Source organism: Lissotriton vulgaris, chromosome 2_1 (assembly GCF_964263255.1).
Source record: "Lissotriton vulgaris chromosome 2_1, aLisVul1.2, whole genome shotgun sequence".
Classification (NCBI taxonomy): Eukaryota; Metazoa; Chordata; class Amphibia; order Caudata; family Salamandridae; genus Lissotriton; species Lissotriton vulgaris.
The window spans coordinates 159325470-159349120 of NC_141687.1; the positions used below are offsets into that span (position 1 = coordinate 159325470).

Genomic DNA, 23651 nt, shown 5'->3' on the forward strand with positions numbered 1-23651 from the left:
AAGCGCCCACTCAAGAGTACCTATTTTCTGGCTGCTTCAGGTACGGTTGCAGGCTCATGGCCAGGTCTGGCAAAGTCACCCAAGCGTTCGGCAGGCAATATTGTGCTCTCGCCAAAGGAACACAGCTAAAGAACAACGATTAAGCATTGCCCTGAGTGTCCCATGCTTCATCACACTCTTTGAAGCCCAACAGCTGATAAGAAAAGAGATTTTCCCCAGCTAATCTATTGGCAAACACACCACCAAACAAGTAATGGTCCTTACATTTTCCCATGTCTCGTAGAAAATGTATCCTCCTGAGTATTATTGCCATGGAGAAGAAGATGGTAAAAACAGAAATAGAAAAATATAAGACTCAATAAACATATTTATTAGTAACAAAAATAACATGTTAAGTTGAGAGTCTTGTAATAAATTCAACATTTGAATAGTGGACACTGAATATATTGCAAAACAATTAGCTGAGCAGACAAACTAAAAGTACAGGGCAGCAGGTTTCCAGCTTTATCTTGTGCAAATAACTCATAATAAACAATTGCTAGGAAGGGGAACAATATATGCTTCAGGAAAACATATGACTTTCATGATCACAGTAGTAGAGACAGGCTTGCGTGATCTTCTAACTTCATGATATGTGAAAAACCATCGGATAGAGACTTTTCCTCTAGCCTACCTGAGGGTCTTCTAGGTGTCCTTTTGCCCTAGAATTATAATTCAAATTAGTTAGGCTTCATGATTCATATACTTTAAGGTTCTACAAGTGGAAAAAACACTGTGATCCACCACTCACACAAGTGATGTAGATGTTCTCAGGTGGAGTTTAGAAGAGGAATCTTACTGCTGAATGGATTATGAGACACATGTACAGATTGAGGCCTAGAATTGATACATGGCAGTCTTCACAAAGGAAAGGACTTAAAATAGGCTCTCATGGCAAAGGTCTATCAATTGAACAGTACAGTTTAATAGCGTATCTCCTTATTAAGGTCTTTCCAGTGACTAGGACTGATCCTGAAATTTCTAACTAGAGTAGTCGAGTGTAGAATAGCAGGTACCAGTAGCCATGACTCTATGTAGGCCCACAGGATGAAGTCTCTATATACACTTCGATGGGGTGCAGGACTTAAGATGAATGGCGCCGATACACTAGGATTGAGTGCAGAATTTCATGATGAAGGCCTCTCCACCCTTTAGGATTTGGTGTAGGATCTCAGGGTGAAGGTCTTTCCAAGCACTGGGATTAGGTGTAGGATTTCAGGAAAAATGACTCACTACGCACTATCATTTGGCGTACGGTGTTGGAAAGAAGGTCCCACCAACCTCCAGGATTGGGTTTAGGTTCTCAGAATGGAGGTCTTTTCAAGCACTAGTATTAGGTGTAAGATCTGAGGATGAAGGGCTATCTGTGTACTCGGATAGGCTCTCAGGATGAAGGTCTATCCAAGCACTAGAACTAGGTGTGGGATTTGAGGAAGAAGGTCTCCATGTACTAGGTTAGGTGTAGAATCTTAGGCAGAAGGTTTCTCAATCCACTACAATGGAGTGCATGATCATATGATAAAGGCCTATGTATATAATGGGACTGAAGGTTGAACTACAGTATTAAGAATATCTCTTTACATTTGTGGGATCTTGGTGAAGGCCACAGTCCTCACCATATGTTAGAGGGAGTGTGGCTCTCAAGAAAAACATCTCTCCAGACACTGGAGGTAAGCGTTGGATCTCACGCTGAAAGTCTCTCCAAGGAATATTATAACTGGGAGGAAGATTGTAAGATGGAATTTTTCCCAGATGTAATTAAGAGCACTGTCACTCAAAAGAGGTAGAGCAACAATTACAGGACAATGTAGGATCAAAGTTAAGATTTCCTTGCGCAGAGTAAAAGCTCAATGTCTTGTGAGGTTCGGTCTGGATATCGGCTGCTCCTACAGAGTGGGATCTTCATCCTCTGAGGAAGAAAAACATGTGTTACTGGAGCATAACAAAATGAGGGAAAATGCAAACAGTGCGAAATGAATGCGGGAAGGTAGGTAGGGTTAGGAAATGAGGTGGGTGTGTGTAAGTGGAAGGTAAGCATGATTGACATAGTCTAGGTGTGAGCAGGACAGAACCTCGTGTGGGAAAAAAGGCAAGAAAAAGTAGGACACACTATATGCATGAATTTAAAAGTGGCAATATACGAGGAAGACATCATGTGGGACACTGAATCTAGATGAGGTATGTGAACAGAAATGTGAGTGGTAGAAAACAATATTGTCTGGATTACTCATTGGTAGTAGAAAATACGACAGTGGCTGTGAATATCGAATGCCGAAATCGATGGGACAGAATATCATTATAACAATATCAAGGGACAAAATACCAAAAGGTAAGTTCATAGAGAGCGGTAATTATTTACTAATCTTAACTCCTCATCTAAGTACCATGAAGATAAATATCACCAAGATACCAAGCTACCAAGGAAGATATATATCACCAAGGTACCTACAGAAAATATATAGAAACTTACCTTTCTGTCCTCCATAGCTGATAACAGAAGAAGAATCACACTAATCAAAGTGGTTCTGTTTATACAGGTTGCCAGGTACCGACTCTCATCTCGCGAAATGAGGAAATGGAACAAAGAAGCCTTGTGCTAGCCTTTCCTGACACTAATAAGGGATGGGGCTGCTGACCCCAGTGGCTTCCATGCAGCACATTCTGCAACAAGAACTAGTGAACGGGAACGGTATCTCAGAGCGCTGCACTGAATATTTGTCAGTTGAGCAAAATTAAATGTAAGCATATACATTAAAACAGAAAAAATATCTAACCTTGAACTGGAAGTCTTGGAAGGAAGGAGAGTATTTATACATCATAGCAATGTAAATTAGAGAAAGGACTATGCTGTGCATAGATCTTTTTTTGGGAGTGTGAGGAAACTGTCTGAGATGGGGTCTCTACACTAGTAATGAGTACTAGGACAAGGAGGACAGGCAAAGGGGTAATGGAGTACTCAGGCATTTGTCTGTCTTTGATGAATAGCAGAGGACTCCGTCAACAACATGGCAAGGGGTGTGTGGCTCCCATTTCTTACACACCCTGGAACACTCCAGAAATACTAGGACTATCTTCCACTTAGTTAGCAGACCCTCACCAGCAAAAGAAGATAATCTGGGATTCTGTTGCCAGTGCCATGCAGCACCGGTCAGGGAATCTGCAAGATTCTCCTATTGTAAGGACAGTGCTTACACACTTCTGGGAAGGAAATCCCAAAGATTACATATCGTCCTGAACTTACCAGGCTCAGTGCCTCGGCTCCTCCAGGGACTTAAGTCGAGGGGAGGAATCTGGTCGCAACTCACAAAATCTTGCGGGTAACTGTTTGCCATGAAGACATTTCTCGGCACTTCTGTGATAGCCGTGTTGTCACAGATGACTCGAGCCAGTGTGACCGTTTCCAGAGAGCGTCGTTGGGCACTGCTGAAAACACCAGGATGCTTAAAAAAATACCTGTTTAGGAAAGAAAGGAGCACGCATGGTGACGGTCTACTTATTATGTGACACACATTTCACACCCGTACCATCGGCTACAACTGCCATTATAATGTTCCTGCTAGTCGACAAGGCGTACACTAATTAACTCCAAACCTTGAATTTGCACTGCTTGATTATATGCACATCCAGATAGACTATGCCCTATCCAAAAAAAGCTTGCACATGTAAGACTGACTTGCACATGCACATGCCCAGATTTATTGCTTCAAGCTATTCATAAAAAATGACCTTGCAGCATTTACCCCTTTACTCATGCACAGTATTACCCGTAAGTGTGTAATATTGCACTTGAGTAAATCCCTTTTGCGGTGTGAGTGATATGCTCCTGCTGTCACCATCTAGCATTATTGTACAGCTGGGAAATGCCAGATCAAATGGTAAAGTTCTCAGAAGAGTCTTGCTTGTTGACCCCATTCCAATACTGGACTAGAAATAAGCTTTAAAGATGAGTCTCCAGCACCTCGGACCCCATGTTTGAGATGTGGTTTTTCCTTTTTTTAAATCACTGCATTTAGATATATAGTCCAATTGGGTTAGTGCCCTTTTAGAATGCAATAGATAGGTAAAGGGAAGACCAGGGTTGGAAAATTGTCTCTCTGATGGAGTCATCTGGTAAACTTAACTACTTTCTATGAAGCCATGAAGGATACCACACCACTGCTGCCTCACCATATACCTTTCATACGTGTCCAGAGTGATTGCTGCACTCAAAATATGCCCACACTGATTATGTTTCTAAACTATGACATATTTATCTACAGACTGCCCTCTTAGATATTATTCGTTCTGTAAATATTTGTCAGAGTTAGAAATGTCATCATTTACGTTCATTTACATGCTGCCTGCATGAATTTTCATACAGCTCATTGAATCATGATATTTCTGAGGCAGGAAACACATATTGGCTGCTCCTGGAAGTTGCAATTGAACTGACACGCAAACAGAAATCAGGAATACAATAAATGTCATTTAAAATCTGATATGAACTGTGTTTAACTGCTAAGTAATTTTGTAAACATGAGTTTCTTCTCCTTTGTCATTACCAATCATAGGTCGCCCACAGGTCTGCAAGGGGCATAAACAGATCCAAGGCGGTCTATCCTAACAGATTTAAGCCTGAAGTGAACTCTCCTTACACAAATTTACCTAAAGAGCCCTATCCCAACAGATCAAGGCCTGAAAGGGACTCTTTTTCCACATATATACCTGGGGAGATTTACCCCAAAAGACACGGGTCTGAGGGGAACTTTACTTACACATATATACTTAAAGAGGTCTATCCCAACAGACAAAGATATGAAGGGGATTTTCCCTACAAATATATATATCCAAAGATATTTATCCCAACAGACATACATCAGATGGGGACATCTCTTTACAGATTTAAAAAAATAATTTAAACATAATTTTATTGGTTTTATTCATGTAATCATTACAATAAAGCATGGCATTATAATAGGTTACAAGAGTAATCAACATATTACACAGTTGATCTTCCAGTCCTACATTCAGTGACATATAACATTTCCATTATACTTGCTATAGTCAAACAGTTCATATCAATTCAATTATGACCATTTTTATCAACTTTGTGTCTCTACACCTTCATGAGGACTCTGTAATAAGATAATCGAACCTGGAAAAAAATAAGCTTTCCTAAAGCTCCATTATCCCACCCCCCTCCCACCAATCGGCTCACTCCTGTACTTATCAACATAGGGTTCCGTTGTGCATAGTCGTGTGGGTCATCACGTCTTAACAAATACTTTTAGTGCTTTGATTCCTTAAAGGGGAGTGTTGTAGAGGGGGACCGTACTACACTGCATGGACTCAGTGACTCGTGGAAGATGGGACAACACTTGCTAGGGCCCTGAAGGGTCTACCAGATCTTTAGCCTTCAGTGTTTCCAACATCTGGTCCCAATCCATAGAAATTGGAGTTTGGCACACCCCACGTAATTTCTCTCTTCTAATGATGGCACTTTCCGCCACTCCCCATCTGGCCATCTCTGTGTGCCATTTATATAATGGGGGGGAAAGAGCCGACTTCCACCTCATTGTAATAGCTCATTTCGCTATGAGGATAGCCATATCTGCAAATTTATACTGTGTTCTCTGTTTTTTCGGGTGAGGGTGAGAGTGTAGACCTAGTATACAGCTATCTGCTGTGTCACAGACAGAGGTGCCTGTTGTATCCTGAATTACATCCCCTACTATTGACCAAAATCCCCTCAACTTTGGGCAGTTCCATAACATGTGTAGAATATCAGCATCTACCAACTTACATCTAGGACAACTGACTTGTGCATCTGGGCATATACAGTTGAAGCGGGTTCAGTAAGGTATGCCCTATGTAGAATCATGTATTAGATATATTTAAATTTGGCATTTCGGGACACCTTTTTTGGGAACTCAAGTGCACATGCCCATTCTTTATCCGTCATTTCTTTACTGAGGTCTCTCGCTCATTTTCCCCGTAAGGGCAGCAAGGAGGCCCCTGCATGGATTCTAAAGTCTCTATATAACCAGGGTGTTAGGTGTCGTCTCTCACCCATCAGATAGATTGCTTGCAACAGGCCATGTGTGGGGTGTTCATTCCTGTTCAGGGACCAGTATTTCTTTACATAAGAAGCAATGGTAGCGTGAATCATGAATAATGTGTGGGGAACTCCCTGAGTATGGATGAAGATATCGTAGTTGGCTAGTGTGCCATCTATGAACAAGCTCCCACTGTTGTCACCCTCTCTTGCGTCCATTGTACGATCCTTTATTTCGTAATTAGTCCCACTATAGTAGGTATACCAAGTAATGGGGTGTTAGGTGAGTATGGGATAGTTTGTTTAGTGTATTTCAGTGTATGTTTCCAATATTGGATGGCTGTTTTGAGCAACAAGGGAGTTTCAGGTGGTATTTTAGAGTTAGATAAAAGCAGTGTGTGCAGAATTCCCAGTTCTAATGTTTGTGTCGTATATCCATTTTGTTTAAGTTGCGGCCTGCCAGCCAGTATGACAGCCATTGTAGTTTGCTAGCAATTCAGTATGCTCGGAAGTCGGGGGCTCCCAGACCCCCGCTTCTGGTCTCAGTTGTAATTTTACGAGGCTCACCCTCCAGCGTCGTTTACCCCATATCAGCTCCACGAAGAGAGTATCTAGCGTACGAAAACACTGGCCGGTATCAGAATCGGTATGCGAGTAAAGTAATACAATGGTCTTGAGAGTAACACTAACTGGAGATGGCTATTCTCCTATCTGGGCACGTTGTGATCTAATTGCTTTCATGAGGTTCCCTTCTAGGAGGTCCTGAGGTATATATTTGAATACCCAAGTATTTGAAGGTATGTGGTGCAACCGACAAAACAATTGGGCCAAAATGGATGGGTTCTGGATCTTCCCTAAATTGCATAAAGAATGCGTGTGATTTCGTAGCATTAATTGCCAGAACCGAGACGCATTGAAATTGTTGGAATAGAGTAGGGATAATAATAGATAGATTTATAGAGCGCTCGAAAGGAGTTAGAGAGACACTTAAACCCTCACAGGGCATCAAGGCGCTAAACGATGGAAAGAGCGTACGGAAAAGACTAGTTGGTAGAGTCAAAAGAGAATGGCAGAGCTAGATGCAATAGGAGTTAATAAGACAAGGAAAACAGCCACGTTTTTAAGAATTTACGAAAGATTGGCAGAGAGGATTGTCTGGACATTTCGAGAGGGAGCGAGTTCCAAAGTTTGGGAATGAGCCAGAAGAAGGCTCTACCACCCCATCTCGCCTTGTTAATTCTCGGAACCACCAGCATGTTTTTTGAGGCAGATCGAAGGGATCTGCTGGGGGTGTAGGACTTCAGCAGGACTTTGACCCCTTCTGTGCCAGATCCAAAGAAAACACCGTGAGCGAGGCAAAGAATCTTAAATGAAATTCTTGCCTGAACGGGCAACCAGTGTAATTCTTTTCTTGCTGCCGTCGCTGATGATCTTCTCGGCAGATTCAAAACCAGTCTCGCGGTGGCATTTTGAATAACCTGGAGTTTTTGGATCTCCTTCTGATTTATCCCACAGTAGAGAGCGTTGCAGTAGTCGATCCTGGATAACACCAGGCCGACCATAGATTGTTTGCGCGCCTCAGGGGATAAAAAAGGGGATATCTTCTTCAAGGTTCGGATGATAGAACAGCAGGTGCCAACGGTTCTATTTACCTGTCGGTCAAACGACAAGGTGGGATCAATAATAACGCCTAAATTCTTTACGAATTTTGCCAGACGAGGGTATTCGCCCAGAGCGGCGGGCCACCATTCCTCGTTCCACAGGTCTTGGTTCCTACCAATGACCAGCACCTCTGTTTTCTCACCATTGAGCTTAAGATAGTTCCTTATCATCCAGGATGCCACCCTCTCCATGCCGGTCTTAAATTTTACCGCACAGTCTTCCCCTGACTGGCTTGCTGAGACAATGATCTGAGTGTCATCCGCGTAAGACAGCACCTGATAACCAAAATCTCTTATTATTTTGGCTAGGGGGGTCACATAAACATTAAACAAAACTGGGCTAAGCGCTGAACCCTGTGGGACTCCACATTGCACCGCCATAGTAGGGGACATAAACTCACCCAGTTTCACTTTTTGTTGTCTCGAATGCAGAAAGGAGGAAAGGAAAATCTAGGCTCTAGATCTACGGTTAAGTCTTTAATGTACAGTATAAGGTCGTCAGTGTATGCCAACACTATATGTGTTGTCTCTTAGAGAAATCCCCATGTTCGCAGCATCTCTCCGGAGTCTAATGAGTAGAGGTTCTAATGCTAATACAAACAATATCGGTGACAGATGATAGCCCTGTCTTGTTCCCCTTGCCACCAGATTGGGGCAAGATATGTGGGATCCAGTAAGGACCCGGGCAGTGGGTGCAGTGTATAACAGTTTGACCCACTTCATATAACCAGGAGGTATGCCAAATCTGTCCATAAGTGCAACCATTTATTCCCAATTTAGCATATTGAACGCCTGTTGGAGGTCAAGAGAGATACAGCCAGTGTCACAGAAGATCTTGGTGGTGGCTTTCATAACATAGTGTAGGCGCCTTATATTCAGGGACGTATTGAGACCCGGGATAAATCCACACTGATCCGCTTGTATGGGTTTGGGAAGGTGTGGGAGGAGCCGGCGGGCCAGAATCTTACTAAGTATCTTATATTCAGTGGATAATAAAGAAAGAGAGCGTTCTCCTGACAAGTCTCGTGGATCTCTATTTGGTTTGGGTAGGGATATTACTAGGGCCTGCATGGTAGTTAGTGGGGGGGAGTTGGTCTCCTGTGCCACATTGTATAGACAGGCAAGTTGCGGGGTTAGAATGTCAGCAAACGTAGGATAAAAGTCCGCCGGTAAGCCATCTAGGCTGGGGGTCTTATTGCAAGGGAGTTCCTTGAAGGCCACCTTGATTGGGGCATCCAAGTACTCCTGGCCATTTTCTTTTAATTTAGGGTATTTCCATCTTTCCAAGAATGTGTCTATGTGCTTCAGCAGTACATAAACTGGGGCGCTGCATAACCTCTCATAATAGTCATTCAATGCAGTATTGATTTCTGTCTGTGTATACACTATTGTGCCCTCCTGTAATTCCACTCCTGGTATCGATAAGGAGGGACCTGGGGGGGGGGGGAGGCATCTCGTAGTACAGACAAATAGGGTGCTGATTTATCTGCTTCAGCGTGTGTATGTTGGGTGTAAGCTCAGTAGTCAATTAAGGCGTAAATCCTCAAGGAGTTTGGCATGTTGAATTCTCCCCTCCTGTAGGTGTTTTTGATTGGAGGGATCAGTATTAGCTTTCCGCTCCAACTCTTGTAGGGAATCTTCCAGTGCCATAAGACTCTTGTTAATTTCCTGTTGGGTGCCTACTGTTGCTACTATGGATGCACCTCGTAACACAGTCTTAAATACATCCCATTCTATTAAATGAGATGAGGCCGAGTTCACATTTTCATTAGGTAATTAGTGATTGTCATTTCTAATTTATCTCGGAAGACCGCGTATTCCGACTTCTATGGCCATAACCTCATGGTCGGGACCGGGGATGGTATTTTACCCCATTCTAGTAGGATTTCAAGCGGATTGTGGTCGGATAAGGTTTACCCAAGTACATAGTTTGGGATATTTGAAGTGTGATAGATGAAGAACAGAATATTCTCCCCAGTCTAGTGTGCAGTTGGTGTGTTGGAGAATAGAAACAATATTTGCGATTGGTAGGGTTTTGGAGATACCATACATCTTTGATCGCCCACCCCTCTGACCAAACCTGCAGAAACTACGCATTTTTAATGGAAAAGGCTCCTCAAACCGGCGGGGGAGAGTGGTCTAGGTGTATGTCAAGAGTGGAGTTATAGTCCCCTCCCAGTACCCACTGGATATCCGCCCAATCTGCTAGTATTTTGTTCAGGTCAGCAAGGAATTTATCCTGTTCATAATTTGGAGCATATACACTTCCTATTACTATGTGTATCCCGCCAAGCGTCCAATGGAGCACCGTGTATCTCCCCTGTGCATCTATTTTCACAAACGGTACCCCCTGCCTGATCCATATGAGTACTCCTCTCGCAAATGCAGGGTATGATGTAGTGAATATATGGCCTCTCCATTTCTTACATAGTTTGATTACCTCGGAATCAGTTAGGTGGGTTTCCCGGGGGAAGGCTATCTGTATTTTCCTTCTGTTTAATTGGGCATGGATCCAATGTTGTTTGTGCATGGAGCTTATCCCCCTGACATTCCATGATAATACTTTATATTTGCCCAACCCCGCCATATATGCATCTGATCATAGGTAATGTAGTAGCCTCGGTATACATAACATATATTATGTGTTCTAAAACTTGGAGTGAGCCATTTCCTTAAAAAGTACAACGCAACTAAAAATCCCAATACTAGGTCTAGCATTAAACTTTTCTGGCCCAAACATTAAGCAAAACAATGTGAATGTCCAATCGGCGAATTAATACAGAAACTGCAGTGGGGGGTTAGTGGTTCCTGGACGGAGCATAGACCCTTCGTTCTGGATGGAGCTCCACACTTATCAGGGCCCTTGCCACATGTATGAAAATATGGGGCACCTAGGGGGAGGAGAACATTACAAGGCACATTGAGAAAATCTTACTTCACTCCATCGTGGACTCTTGTCAGGATGTGGTATGAATTAACGTCTCAGGCCGTACCCTCTCAGCCAAACAGTGTCTGCACTATTTGCGGTGTGATCGACGAAAACAACAGATCATTACTGTCAGAGTCAGAATGTATCATATTATCATCTAAGTGTTCAGAAGAGGATGGTGGATTGGTGGAGTCCCACTCTGCAACTCTGGGCAATAGCTTGCTTAATCTCCACAACGCTAAGGATGCCTGGCCTTCACCCTGGGGGTGCCCAGGAGTGGACGCCTCACAGGGAAAGCCAGGATGGGTTCCACAGCGGTAGTCGTACAAGCGCCTTGAGACCCTTGCGGGTGAGTAGTGTGCTATACAAGTATCAATTTACATTTACATTTACATTACCCAGCAGAGCCTTCTCTGGGGACGGGTTCTTCACTGCGATTCTGCGGGAAGATCTGGTCAGTTGTGTTCTCTATCCTGATGGCCATTGTTGAGCCTCTCATGTCTTCTGGTCTATATTGGCCAGAACTTGGGGGGAGAGCGTTATTTCAAGCCAATCGTTTGCCGCCTCGGGCTGTCAAAAAAATAGGGCTTCTGTTCATGCAGGATTTTCATACGAACAGTGGAGCATATTTAAGGTTTAGTGCTTGAAGTTTCTTTTTCAAAGGGAGATTTCGAACCAGAACTGTGTAATTAGGGTAGAGGGAAATCCGGCCATTTTCGTATTGGATGGGTACTCTTTCCCTGGCCTTCTGGAGAAGGAGTTTGCGATCCTTGTAGTTTAGGATACGGGCAATCATTGTTCTCGGTTGTGCTCCAGCTGTTGGACGACCCAGTGGCATCTGATGTGCTCGTTCCACACAGAAGAGAGGCAACAATCCTCCCGGTGCTATTTGTTCTTGCAGCCACTGCTCCATGAATTGTGTTGCATTTGGGCCCTCCGAGCATTCCGGCAAACCCAGCACACGGATATTGTTTAGGTGAGCCCTCTGCCCTGTCCTGTAGGTCAGCCAACTGTTTTTGTATTAGGGTAATATGCTTGATCTGTTCTTTGTGCTTCGGTAAAAGTTCAGTCAGAGACTGTTTATTGTTTTTGACTAGAGCAGATAACTTCTCATGATCAACCTCCAGAAGGGTAAATCCAGTTGACAGGGAACCAATTTGTTGTTCAATAGATTTATGTTAATCCCATATCTCCTGTAAGATTAAGTCCAGTTTGTCTGGAGGGGTCCCCTCGTTAGTGGGTGGGACACAGCTGATCGAGGATGATTGAGAAGTTATGTCTGATTCCCCCTGGGTCTGTTGGTCAACAGGTGGCATCTCCAATGTCTTGCCTTTTGTTTGCCCCATAATGAAATAGCTGGGAATCAGTAGATGTTGTACTGTTCGTGGCATAGAGATTATATATTGCGCTTTGTTTTGCCAAACTGTTTGGGGAGAAGGAGTAGTAATCTCAACTGGGGATGGTCATCCAACAGCAGCACCGGACTATTGGTTACGTTGAGGATTCACTAAACAACCCGGACCCACCACACTCAGTTGTGGAGTGGAGATGGGCTTAGGGGCCTCTTTCCAGAACTAGAGCCCAGGGGTTAGTGTTTTTAGGTTGTCAGCCTTATGATACAATTATAGCCAGATCGTTCCTTGCATGAGCGCCAAGACTCGGTTTCCAATGACCCCAAGGCAACGTGCATGCCCACTGTGAAACATTCTTACAAGTGGGGGGAGGGGTCCCAATCTATGCCCCATGGCCCTTATTTATGAGGCCTTGCGTCAGTTTTGCGCCGCCGGTGCGTCACTTTTTGTGTCGCACCAGCGGCGTAAAATATGCGCCTTGTTGCGCCATATTTAAAAAGTGACGCATCTAGGTAGATGCGTCACTTTTTAAACCCCTGCGCCACATTATACCTGTGTCAGGTATAATGTATGCAGAGGGGGCGTTCCCCCGCAAAATGCCTCGTAATAGTGACGCAGTGAAATCTATGAGTTTTCACTGCGTCACTTTTAGGACGCTGTTGCGTCAAAATCTTGCGCTTGCCTCACAGCAGGCGTAAGACGGACACAAGCCCTTTCACATGGGGCACACTCCAGCAATGCGTCACTTTTGCGCTTACAGATACGTCAGAATTACTGACGTATCTGTAACTCCTTGCGACATGATGCGTCATACATTAAATATGTATAAGTATTCAAGAAGGAAGTAGTTTATTTGCCCAAATGGGAAGCAAGTCGTTCACATCCAAGACCATATAGCAACTGACCACACACATAATACATTCTAGATGACATGGCTGCATTCTCAGCAAGGAATGCACATAATTAAAGGCAAAGATACAACACATCTCCCTTATTAAAATAACAAAAATGAGAGAGAAAAGAAAACAAGAAAGAGAAAGAAAAAGAAAAGAAAAAAGAAACAAGCAGAAAACAAAGATCCGGTGGAAGAAGAAAGTCACTCAGAATAGTAATCTTGGAGATACAAAGGTGGTCTCCTGATTCTTGAGTTTGTACAACGAGAGGAAAAATGCTCGTCTTGAGAAAGTACACGCTCACCTTGAGGAGAGCATTTCGCACCATGAGAAGAGCATGTCACCAGAACAGTCTCCACAATACACTTGCCGGGAACAGGAACAGGTTTTACAGTACCATCATCCCCCTCCACACACCTTGACAAACGTGACATGCTCCAGACATCTCCCCCAGCAAGCATAACCACATTCTTCATGACCTTTACAATTCGCCTAGGCCCGAAGAACTTTGACTCACCCTTAGGGGACCAAACAGCCTTTTTGACAAAAACAAAATCCCCCACCTTCCAAAAAGAATCTTTCGTTCCCTTCAAGACGTCAAATCTGCGCTTGTACTTATCTTGATAGTCTCCCAACCTAGAATCCTTGAGCACCGAACCTCTATCCTTGACAGACAACCACAAAGGATTAAGTTTGGAACCCGCAACTCTACCCTTAAGCTTCTTGAAAGGCGAAATTCCAGTTACACTATTGGGAGTGTTCCTGTGCGCCCAGAGTTTTTCTCTGAGAATAGGTTTCAAAGGAAGTCTTCTCTCCAAAGCAGTCTGGACACCATTATCAAAGACCAAAATGTCAGGTACCCCTTCAAAGGTAAAAGCATCCTTCAAAAACTCAATGACATTCCTACTTACAACACTTGCCATACAAGAAGCAGACAACCACTTCGAGGTGTAATCTACAAGAACAACAACAAATCTCTCAGAGGGTCCGAGGTTCTCAAAGGGTCCAATAATATCAACAGCAACTTTAGACCAAGGACGTTCAGGTATGGCAACAGGAGAAAGAGGGGCTGTGTTCACCTTCTTGGATTTGTCATTACCAGCACAAATGTGGCAGTCCTTGACAACAATTTCCACTTCTCGGTCCAACTCAGGCCACCAATAGGATTCCCTGACCCTTACTTTGGTGAGGCTACGACCCAAATGTCCCTCGTGACCCAAGTTAATGATCTTTTCCCTTATTCCAAAAGGGGGAATCAGTCTGTCGCCCCTGAACAATTCACCTTAAACAATGTTCAGCTCATCCCTTACATTCCAATAACCTTTAGCAGGATCAGGAACTTCTTTTAAAACAGGCCAACCATTGACCGTAGCTTCCAAAACAAAATTTCTTGCCGGATCATCAGAAAAACTGTCTTTCCATTCCACTTCATTTAATGCAGACTCCCTTACCCAAGAAACAGTAGGAGAATCAGGATCATACACGACCAACTTATCAAGGGGTGACCTAGAGAGAAAATCAGCGGGACATTCTTAAGACCAGGTAAATACTCAACATAGAAATTGTACTTCATGAGTCCTTCCACCCATCTCTTCATTCTAGGAGTTGTACATTCGACATTCCTACATGAGAACAACTGCACAAGGGGTTTGTGCTCTGATCTAACCACGAAGGGTAGACCCTACAAATAAAACCTAAAATGCTTGATGGCCCAAAAACAAGCTAAAGCTTCACGCTCAATGACAGAATATCGCTCCTCAGCACCCTTCAAAGAACGAGAAGCGAAACCAATAACCTTTTCGAACCATCCACAAGCTGTGACAAAACAGCCCCCAGACCACGTAAACTAGCATCAGTGGACAAGATGGTCTTCTTGCGCACATCAAAATGCCCCAAAGTTGGCATCTTTGCAATCTCAGACTTGACAGTTTCAAAAGCATCAGAACACTCCTTGTTCCAATTGAAAACAGCACCCTTTTTGAGAAGAAGTCTAATTGGTTGCATCACACTGGCAAAATTTGGAATAAACTTAGAATAATACTCCGACAAACCGTTGAAAGATTTCACATGATCCTTGTTAGAAGGGGGTTGAGCTTGAAGGATAGCCTCCGCAAGATCAAATTTTGGACTGATACCCTCCCCAGATATGTTGTGCCCCAAATAAGATACAGACTTAACTCTGAATTTGCATTTCTCCCGTTTCAAAGTTAAACCAGCTTCCTTGAGTCTAGACAAAACAGAAAACAAGGTGACATCATGCCTGCTAACGTTAACCCCATGGACCAAAATATCGTCCTGGAAGAAAAGGACACAATCAATCCCTGATAGAACATTTTTCATGACTCTCTGGAAACAGGCAGCTGCGCTAGCTAAACCAAAGGGCATCCTAATAAACCTGTATGCACCAATGGGAGTCACAAAAGAAGTTAAGTGTCTAGACTCCTCATGCAATAAAACCTGGTGGTATGCTGCTGACAAATCCATAACGCTAAACACGGTAGCACCACCAAACTTGGTCAAAATCTCATTGATATTAGGCAAAGGTTGCCTGTCCAACCAAATTGACCTATTTAAACTCCTGAGGTCCACACACATCCTAATTTTGGTACCCTTGTCCTTAGGTGCCAAAACAATTGGCGCAAGCCATTCTGAGGATTCTATCTCCTCAACAACACCTAGTTTCAACAACCTGTCAATTTCAACTTGAAGAGGTTTTAACATGAGATTTGGCACCTTCCGAACCTTATGCACAACAGGCTTGGCATTCCCTTTCAGGACTATCTTGTGCTTGAAACCTTTTAGTAAACCCAAATCTTCACTAAAAACTTCAGGAAATTTCTCAAAAATGTCTGAAAAATCACCCAATTGGGAAACTAACATAACCTGTTCAGGTGCGTTTGGATTCAAAGTAATTCCTAAGTTCCTTTGGTGACGCCACCTAAGGAGATTATCAACCCTTTTTGCGACGTAAACCTTACCAACAGTTTCTCTGTCTTTAAAAGTTTTGGTTTGGATGGAGTAACCTAATACCTCAATCCTTTGTTTAGCATATCCAACAGGATTGATATCAGAAGTCAAAAGTTTGATTTTATCTCCATCAAAATTAGCAAACCAAAACTTATCACTGATAAGAGTGAACAGTGAACCAGAGTCAGCAAGTACGGGAACAACTTGGTTAGCAATTTGGATCTCACAAGAAGGCATAAATACTTCATCCTCATCAACTTGACTCACCCCATTAACAGCATCATCGGTAATACAATGAATAGAATCCTGAGGGTAAACTTCATCATCATCAATGCAATTAACTTTGTTGCTTTTACACATCCTTGCATAGTGGCCCTTCCTTCTACAATTTCTACAAACGGTACTCTTGGCAAAACAGAGCAAGAGGGGCTGTGTTCACCTTGTTCACATCCAAGACCATGTAGCAACTGACCACACACATAATACATTCTAGATTACATGGCTGCATTCTCAGCAAGGAATGCACATAATTAAAGGCAAAGATACAACACATTGGTGTCGCAAGAAGTGCGCAGTGAAAAGTGACGCATCGCTGTTTTCACGCAGCGATGCGTCACTTTTCATAAAAAAGGCACCATGTCTTTATCTAGTGGGTCCTGTAGAGCAATGAAAGCACTGCTTACAACTGAAACACTTGACCTTGCAGGTTCTTGGGCTCGTAGTAGCAAGCAGGTAGAGCCTTGAGTCTAATATGCTGCGCTCAGTGCTTAATCCCATGAAACTTATTCTCTCTTCTTGGCACTCCACACAATGCACACAAGAGTGGCACTCGTTTTCATGTACTGCCCAGTGGTATTGAGGAGGGACACCAATCACACCCCCTGCCAAGTGCCTGGGGCTCAGCAGAGATGCAGGGAGTGCCTACGTGGCAGCTCTGTTGGTTACAGCGGGAGAGGGGCGCTCGTCCATACTCACTGTGCACCGATACAGTCAGGCCCCATCCAAGTGAAGTATACCCAGGATCTGAGCGGGGAAGCAGCCTTCAGCCGTCTTGTCTCCGCTCGAGTCCGCCTTTAAATTACCCTCCTGGTAGGGTGATGTTGTGGCGGCTGCCCTGGTCTTTTGCTGGTCCCCACCTCAGGCACTGCAGTCCACAACTTCGTGGCGATCGGATCCGTCCCGCTCCAAGGCACTGGTCACACGGGCCCACTCCGGTGTCCAGCAACTGGTGTCCCTAGTATTCCGGCAGGTCCCTGACAAGGTCTCAGTCGTCTTCCAGAGCGCTTCCCCTGTGGCCAGCAGGCACAGCCCAGCCCCGCTCAGAGTCCATCGCCAAGTCAGCAGGACCCAGCCGGTCCACACCACAGGCTCACACTGCCGCACCAACAGCAACAGAGGCCACCACTCGGGTCCACGCGGCAGTGAGTCCAGTAGGGTATCTCGCTGCTTTGCGGTGTAGTCCGCGACGCAGAAGCCCACAGGGACTGACACTCGTGGCAGGTGCAAGGCTCCACTTTCAAACAGTATTTCTCACCCCAGATACAGTCTCTGCTCGCTGCCCGGCACAGTATGCTGCCGCCGCAGTTCTGTACCTATATTAGGGGAAATCAGGATCAGATGGCCCCCGGCGCCAGTGATTATAGCAGGTTGAATGGGCCCTGCCTCAGAGCTCTGTTACCTTGTCGCAGCCATGTTTGTTGGTTAGCCAGATCCCCCCCTCCCCCAAATACAAACATAAGGGGTGTCTGCCAAACGACAAAGAGAAAATCAATATTCCCACAGACACAGGGTCTTCTTCACAAAGTAATACACATTCTCTCCGCAAAGGCACCGAGCCATCTTTGAACTGTCCCCAGGGGTCTCTCACCACAGATCAAGAGCCACTACCTTCTGAGAAAGGCATAGGGGTCGTTTGTTTACAGGGAGTTCAGTTGCTCAATACAAGATCTTCTCACACAAACATACGAAAATATTCAAAAAAGTGAGGCGCTTACCTGTCACCATACCTGGCCAATTTGAACTGGTTTGCAATGATGCAGGCTAGAAGAGGTCCAACTTTCCCACCAGGAACAAAAGGTTCTGACATTCCTCCAAGCAACATATCAATATTATTGGGAGTCCCATAGTGGTCCATCAACGTTTTAGCCAGGTCACTATTATTCAGGACTGTTTGGAGTTCTTCCAGATTTTGTGGTTCAGAGAGTCCACAAAAACGCCGCCAAGCATTGTAACCTATTGCAAGAGATAGACAGTAGAGTGGTGAGAATAAGGTAATTTTCAAATTTATACCTGGAACCAGAAATCAGTTAAATTTGTATTGGGCAGTGGGAAGTCTGAAGGTAGAAAGCAACTTTCAAAATCATCAGTGAGGGTCAATGTACCATGGAATTGGTGTACCTTAGAGATATGTAGGAGCAAAACTACCAATTGTCTCATGTCATGGATGACACTTTTATTCTGATTTGGCTACTTAGCAAACAATAATTTGAATTCTGCTGTTTTTAATTTAATCATTGACAGTTTTTTAAGCGAAACCACACATCCCAGGATGAAAGGTGCATATGTTTAAAAGCCTGGACTGGCTGATGGGACAGAATTCTATAATAAAGGAGCACAAATGTAGAATCTAAGATCTCCTGTGTTTTATTGTGCTCATTTCAAAGCCCATAGGATGAAATGACTTGCTGAACAAATACCCAACCGGGAACGTATGTCTTAATTTTCTCACTTCAATTGTTGATTCTTCTTGCCCATGTATCAGAAAATCAAAGTTTCTTCATTGATTTAGAGGCTCTGTCATTTGCATATGTTAGGATGTTTGTTAAATATCTTGGTGCTAACCTTCTTAAAACCATCTTTCTTAACCACCGTAGGAGATCACTAAAGCTCCCTAGGTACTGCACTTGCAGTGACTTCTAGGGTTAGGAAAGCCCGAATGGGGGGCCGCTTTTTTGGCGTTTGTTCCTCCAGGTTATGGAATAATCTCCCTATGATTTTGAGAGTAGAAACCGTTGAGCTACTGTCAGGGAAAACCTTAAAACCTGGCTGTTAGACAAAGCTATTCCTCCAAGCGCCATTGCACTAGCTTTCATCAGTTTCTCACTCCATTCTCCCCTCTTTTCAAGGCTTTTTCGCCTTCTGCGCTGCCTCTCGATTCTTCCTGTTCCTACGAGGGCTACAATCCTAGAGCCGGGAAACACCAACTAGAGTAATCTGTGCGCTCTAGAAAACTTCATAACATAACTTAAAGGCCAGGTACCACAGTCTGCTTTTTAAATATAATCATCATACCCTCTTTTTGGCCTGTATTTTCCGGTATGAAACAGCTTGACTTTCGACCTCTGTAAACGCCCCCCACCTGTTTCCTTTTATGAAATCAGTAAAGGAAGTAGTTCCTTTTAAAAAATGTGTCAGCCATAGAGAAGTAACCTGAGCAGAGGCTGAAACCTGATACCAGGGCAGTAAAAAATTAGTTAAAAACAGTAAGTGGGTCTTATTTAAAAAATATGGATAATTAAAGAGGACGTTTATGCTTTGAAGTGGTAGGTTGTGTCTACTGCAGTAAGAGTTAAATGTAAAAAAAGAAAAGGGGAGAGATAGTGAAATGCTTTATTAGTTGACTCAATAGGCATACACTAGTAGGGGAGTTTTTTTTTCTTCTTTAGCAGCTTCTTTAGTAGATGAGGGGTTAAACCGGCACGTGCACTTGGACTATTCACAAAACATGTAGCAAAGCAGGGTAGGAGGGAGTGGGATGGGAGGAGGACGTAAAGCTGGCCATACATCTGGCTAGTGTAAGTAAGGAGGGGTTTTCCAGGGGAGGGGGGGAGTAGGGGGGGCACAGGGGGGAAGTGGGAAAAATAATAAAATTCCTCACGAGTTATACCTCGTAAAGACTAGTCGTTTGATATGTTTTACAAGCCTTTATCACCAGATACACGTTATATTTCAGTTCTTTGTAAAGAAGTTCCCAAGGCTGGGGAAAAGAGAAGGTGGAGAAGGTAAAAACTAGATGATCCCCCTAAAATTCTTTCTTATCCTGGAATGTCAATGGCCTGCGAGTGAGGAGTAGAAGGTATAACATTTTACAATATTTGAGAGACTCTCCTGCGCAGGTCATTGTCATTCAGGAGACGCATCTACTTAAAGTAGAGGTCTGTGATATGCTAAAGAAGCAGAAATGGATGGATACGTTTAGATGCACGGACCAAAACGCAAATATAAGGGGGATTCTTATCATTTTCAAAAAATTGGCTAAAGCTCAAGTCCTGGAATATAAGGAGGATTACAGCGGGAGATGGCTCATCTCGAGAATCTTAGTGGATGATATGACCTATACGATTGTGGGGTATTATGGGCGAACCAAGATGAACCCTCTTATCTGAAAGCAGTCCAGAACCACCTCACAGTTTCTCAGGATCCCGTTATCTGGGTTGGAGATTTTAATATAGTACTTAATCCTGTACTAGATAAGTCTTCCAAGTCCAGAGCGCTTACATTATCCAAATCAAGGCAGACTCTGGTAGATATAATGGAATATCTGGGTCTAGCGGATGTATGGAGGGAAAGATCAGGAAATAAATTGGGGGTCTCTTTTCAAAATTTTAAATACAAACATAAGTCACAAATTGATTACGCTCTTTTTATTTACTGCTTAAAAGACTCGCTAACGGAGTTGGTTTACCTTCCCTCACACCTGTTGGACCATTCGGCAATCACATTTGACCTTCAGATTGGTAAACATAAAATCGACACCTCCTGATCTTTTTATCGTATGATTCTTTTAGAGGAGGTGGAAATTAGCTTTCTGTTATCGGAGGCGAAGTTTTTCCTGGAATTAAATTTGGATTCTGCGGAAATTAATATAGTTTGGGACGCCATGAAGGCTTATATGAGGGGCTGCATAACCAGCAGAGTCTCGTATAGACAGAAAATGTATCGGGAGACAATTAAAGACCTTGAGCAGGAGCTGGCCCAAATAGATCAAAAGCGTGGCTCCGCAATGGCATCAGCGGAAGAGGCAGAAAAACGGGCCAATCTGAGAAGTCAGCTCGAAATAATATTACAAGAACGATTAACTAAAAGGTGGGAGGCGAGTAAAATCTCCCACTTTGAATTCGGGGAAGCCGCCGGGAAGGTCCTTGCCTGGAAAGTCAAAGCGGACCAAGCAAAAAATCACATTAGGGAGATCAAACGAGAAGGAGAGACTGCTCCTAGGACTTCGGACCGGGAGATAGGGATTGCCTTTCAAGAATTTTTTCAGGAAATATATAAGGAGGAGGTCAGGAATGATCCAGAGGCTAGGGAAAGGTGGCTAGATAAGATTGCCATACCTACCCTGCTAGCATCACAGAGGATCCATCTGGAGAGGGAGATTTCAGAGGAGGAGGTGGGGTAAGCGATTGGTCATCTGAAGAAGGGAAAAGCGGCTGGCCCGGATGGGTTACCCGGAGAACTATATCGGGCGTTAAGCTCCGCCATAGTTCCAGCATTGACGGCCCTCTTTACTACTATTCTCCGGAGGGGGGAGGTCCCCCCCCCCAGGATTTCTGGAATGAAGCTACGATCGTGCTCATCCCTAAGCCAGGTAAAAGCCCGTTGGAGTGCGGTTCTTATAGACCAATTTCCCTCCTAAATAACGATTATAAAATTTTCACATCTATTCTGGCAGCCAGATTGGGGGATGTAATTGGTTCAATAATACATCCGGCCCAAAGGGGGTTCATATAGGGGCGCCAGTTGGCGGATCACACCCGAGACTTGGTGGGCGCGATTGATATCGCTACCACCTTCTCTCTCCCACTGGCCACTCTGACTCTGGACGCCACCAAAGCTTTCGATAGGGTCAACTGGCCCTATCTGGTGGAGGTGATGAGAAGGTTTGGGTTGGGGGAGGTTTTCTGTCGGGTTATCGAGCTCCTGTATAGGGCCCCACGGGGCCAGATTGTTGGTTAACGGTGCCTTAACAGACCCTCTAAAAATCACCAGAGGTACCAGGCAAGGCTGCCCGCTCTCCCCCCTCTTATTTAATTTATACATTGAGGTGTTCGACCAAGTATTGAGAGAGGAAGAAGACATTCCCCCATTTGTATTTGGAGAGTGGGAGAAGCGGGTAGCTCTCTATGCAGACAACATCTTGATTTATACGTCTGACCCGGATAGAGCTTTCCCAACTGTAAATAAGAAGGCAGAGGAGTTTGGGAGGATCTCTGGCTATGACATCAATGCCAGTAAAACAGAGATCATGAGCTGGAACGTTCCCAACTGACAACTAAAAGTGGCAACATATATGAGATATTTGGGAATAGGAATTACCCAAGAAATAAACATGGCACAGACCAACTTAGATCGGGTTGCCACCGATTGTAGGAAACGTCTGAAATTGTGGGCGTTTCTCCCACTTTCTATTCTTGGGAGAACAAATCTAGTCAAAATGTCCATCCTCTCAAAGTTTACTTTTATCTTTAATTTTTTTTGGGGTAAATATATTTTTATTGCAGGAATTAGTAATAGTTACACATTGGTCAGTGATAAGGCAAGCGGTGATGATAACACCGACGATGAAATAACAGTGATACACGGCCATTTAGCCCACAACCCGGGGGTCGGGCGGCAATTTATGCTTGAACGATGATTCGGGGCCAGCGGCCTTCTAAATATGACCAGGTATAAGTTAAGGTTTTACTTCTGCTTTTCCAAACAAAGAACACCCCCTCCCCCCCTCTTCCAACTAATAAAATACACTCCCAGAGGCCTAATGTCCAATCAGAAAGTAAAATAATCAAACAGTGCTATAGGAAGCTAATGATGCTCCCTTCGTTCTCTTTCCCCCAACCCCCTCCCGCCACCGCCATCGGTGTCCTGGTCAATGTGTTAAGAGCGTGTGGTAGGAGACATTACGCATCCTGACGGGAATACCGTACCTTTGGTGCACTTCGGGGATGCAGGCTGCCCATCGGCCTCACTGTCAGTGTCGCTGGGTGTGCTGTTATCACGCAGGGCCTGCACCAATATCTCCCACGCCTGTGCTGATTCTAGCGCCTTCTCATTCTGCTGCCGCCTTGCTAGCTGGTATCGCAGGGTGCTCTCTCCCTCAGCCCACTTAAGAAATTCATTGCACCATTTTGTGCCCGTTGGACCAACTCGTGCCTTCCAGTGTCGAGTTATTTCCCGTTTCGCCAGGAGTAACCCCATATCAATAAACTTGCTGGTGACTTTGGTTTTGGGGGTATGAGGAAACCAGTGTAAGATCCCCACCGCAACGTCAAATTGTAGGGACCGCTCTGTTACCCTATTAAGGGTATGCCCTATCAACGTCCAATAAGAGGACAGAGCGGAGCAGGACCACAGCATATGAATAAGGTCAGCCCCTATCGTCCGGCACCGCGGGCAGGCCGCTGTGTCAGAGGCGAAGTATTTCTGAATCTTTTCCGGGGTCAGATAGGCGCGGTGTAATATATAAAAGTGGACCAACTGGAACCGAGCGTTACGTGTGCTCTTCCAGGCCTGGCGCATCAGCTGGGCCCACTTGGTCTACGGGATGTCCTTCCCTATGTCTGTCTCCCACCGGGTCCTGAGTGTGTCAAACGGGGGCAACCGCTCGTTGACCACCCTGGAATACAAACACGTTACCGCTTTGACCGTTCCCGCCGCCATCATAACATATTGACACGCCGCTGACGTCTGTGGTTCCTCAAAACTATTCCGCCAGTGCGCTTGGAGTGCCCTTGTGACCGCCGCATGAGCAAAAAGTTGCCCCGAGGGATGTCGAAGCGG

At 44.4% G+C, this 23651-nt stretch overlaps 1 protein-coding gene across 1 annotated transcript in view; it reads right to left on the minus strand.

Moving 5' to 3' along the window:
• Positions 1-415: 415 nt before the first annotated feature.
• Positions 416-23651, minus strand: part of LOC147729745 (myeloperoxidase-like) — a 177159-nt gene continuing 153923 nt past the window's right edge. Inside the window, exons 9-11 of the mRNA XM_086958486.1 lie at positions 17870-18107; positions 3281-3492; positions 416-1948 (exon numbers count right to left, since the gene is read on the minus strand). Of these exons, the coding sequence (XP_086814612.1) occupies positions 1926-1948; positions 3281-3492; positions 17870-18107 (473 nt within the window). The 3' untranslated portion in view covers positions 416-1925. The remainder of the gene's footprint in view (positions 1949-3280; positions 3493-17869; positions 18108-23651) is intronic.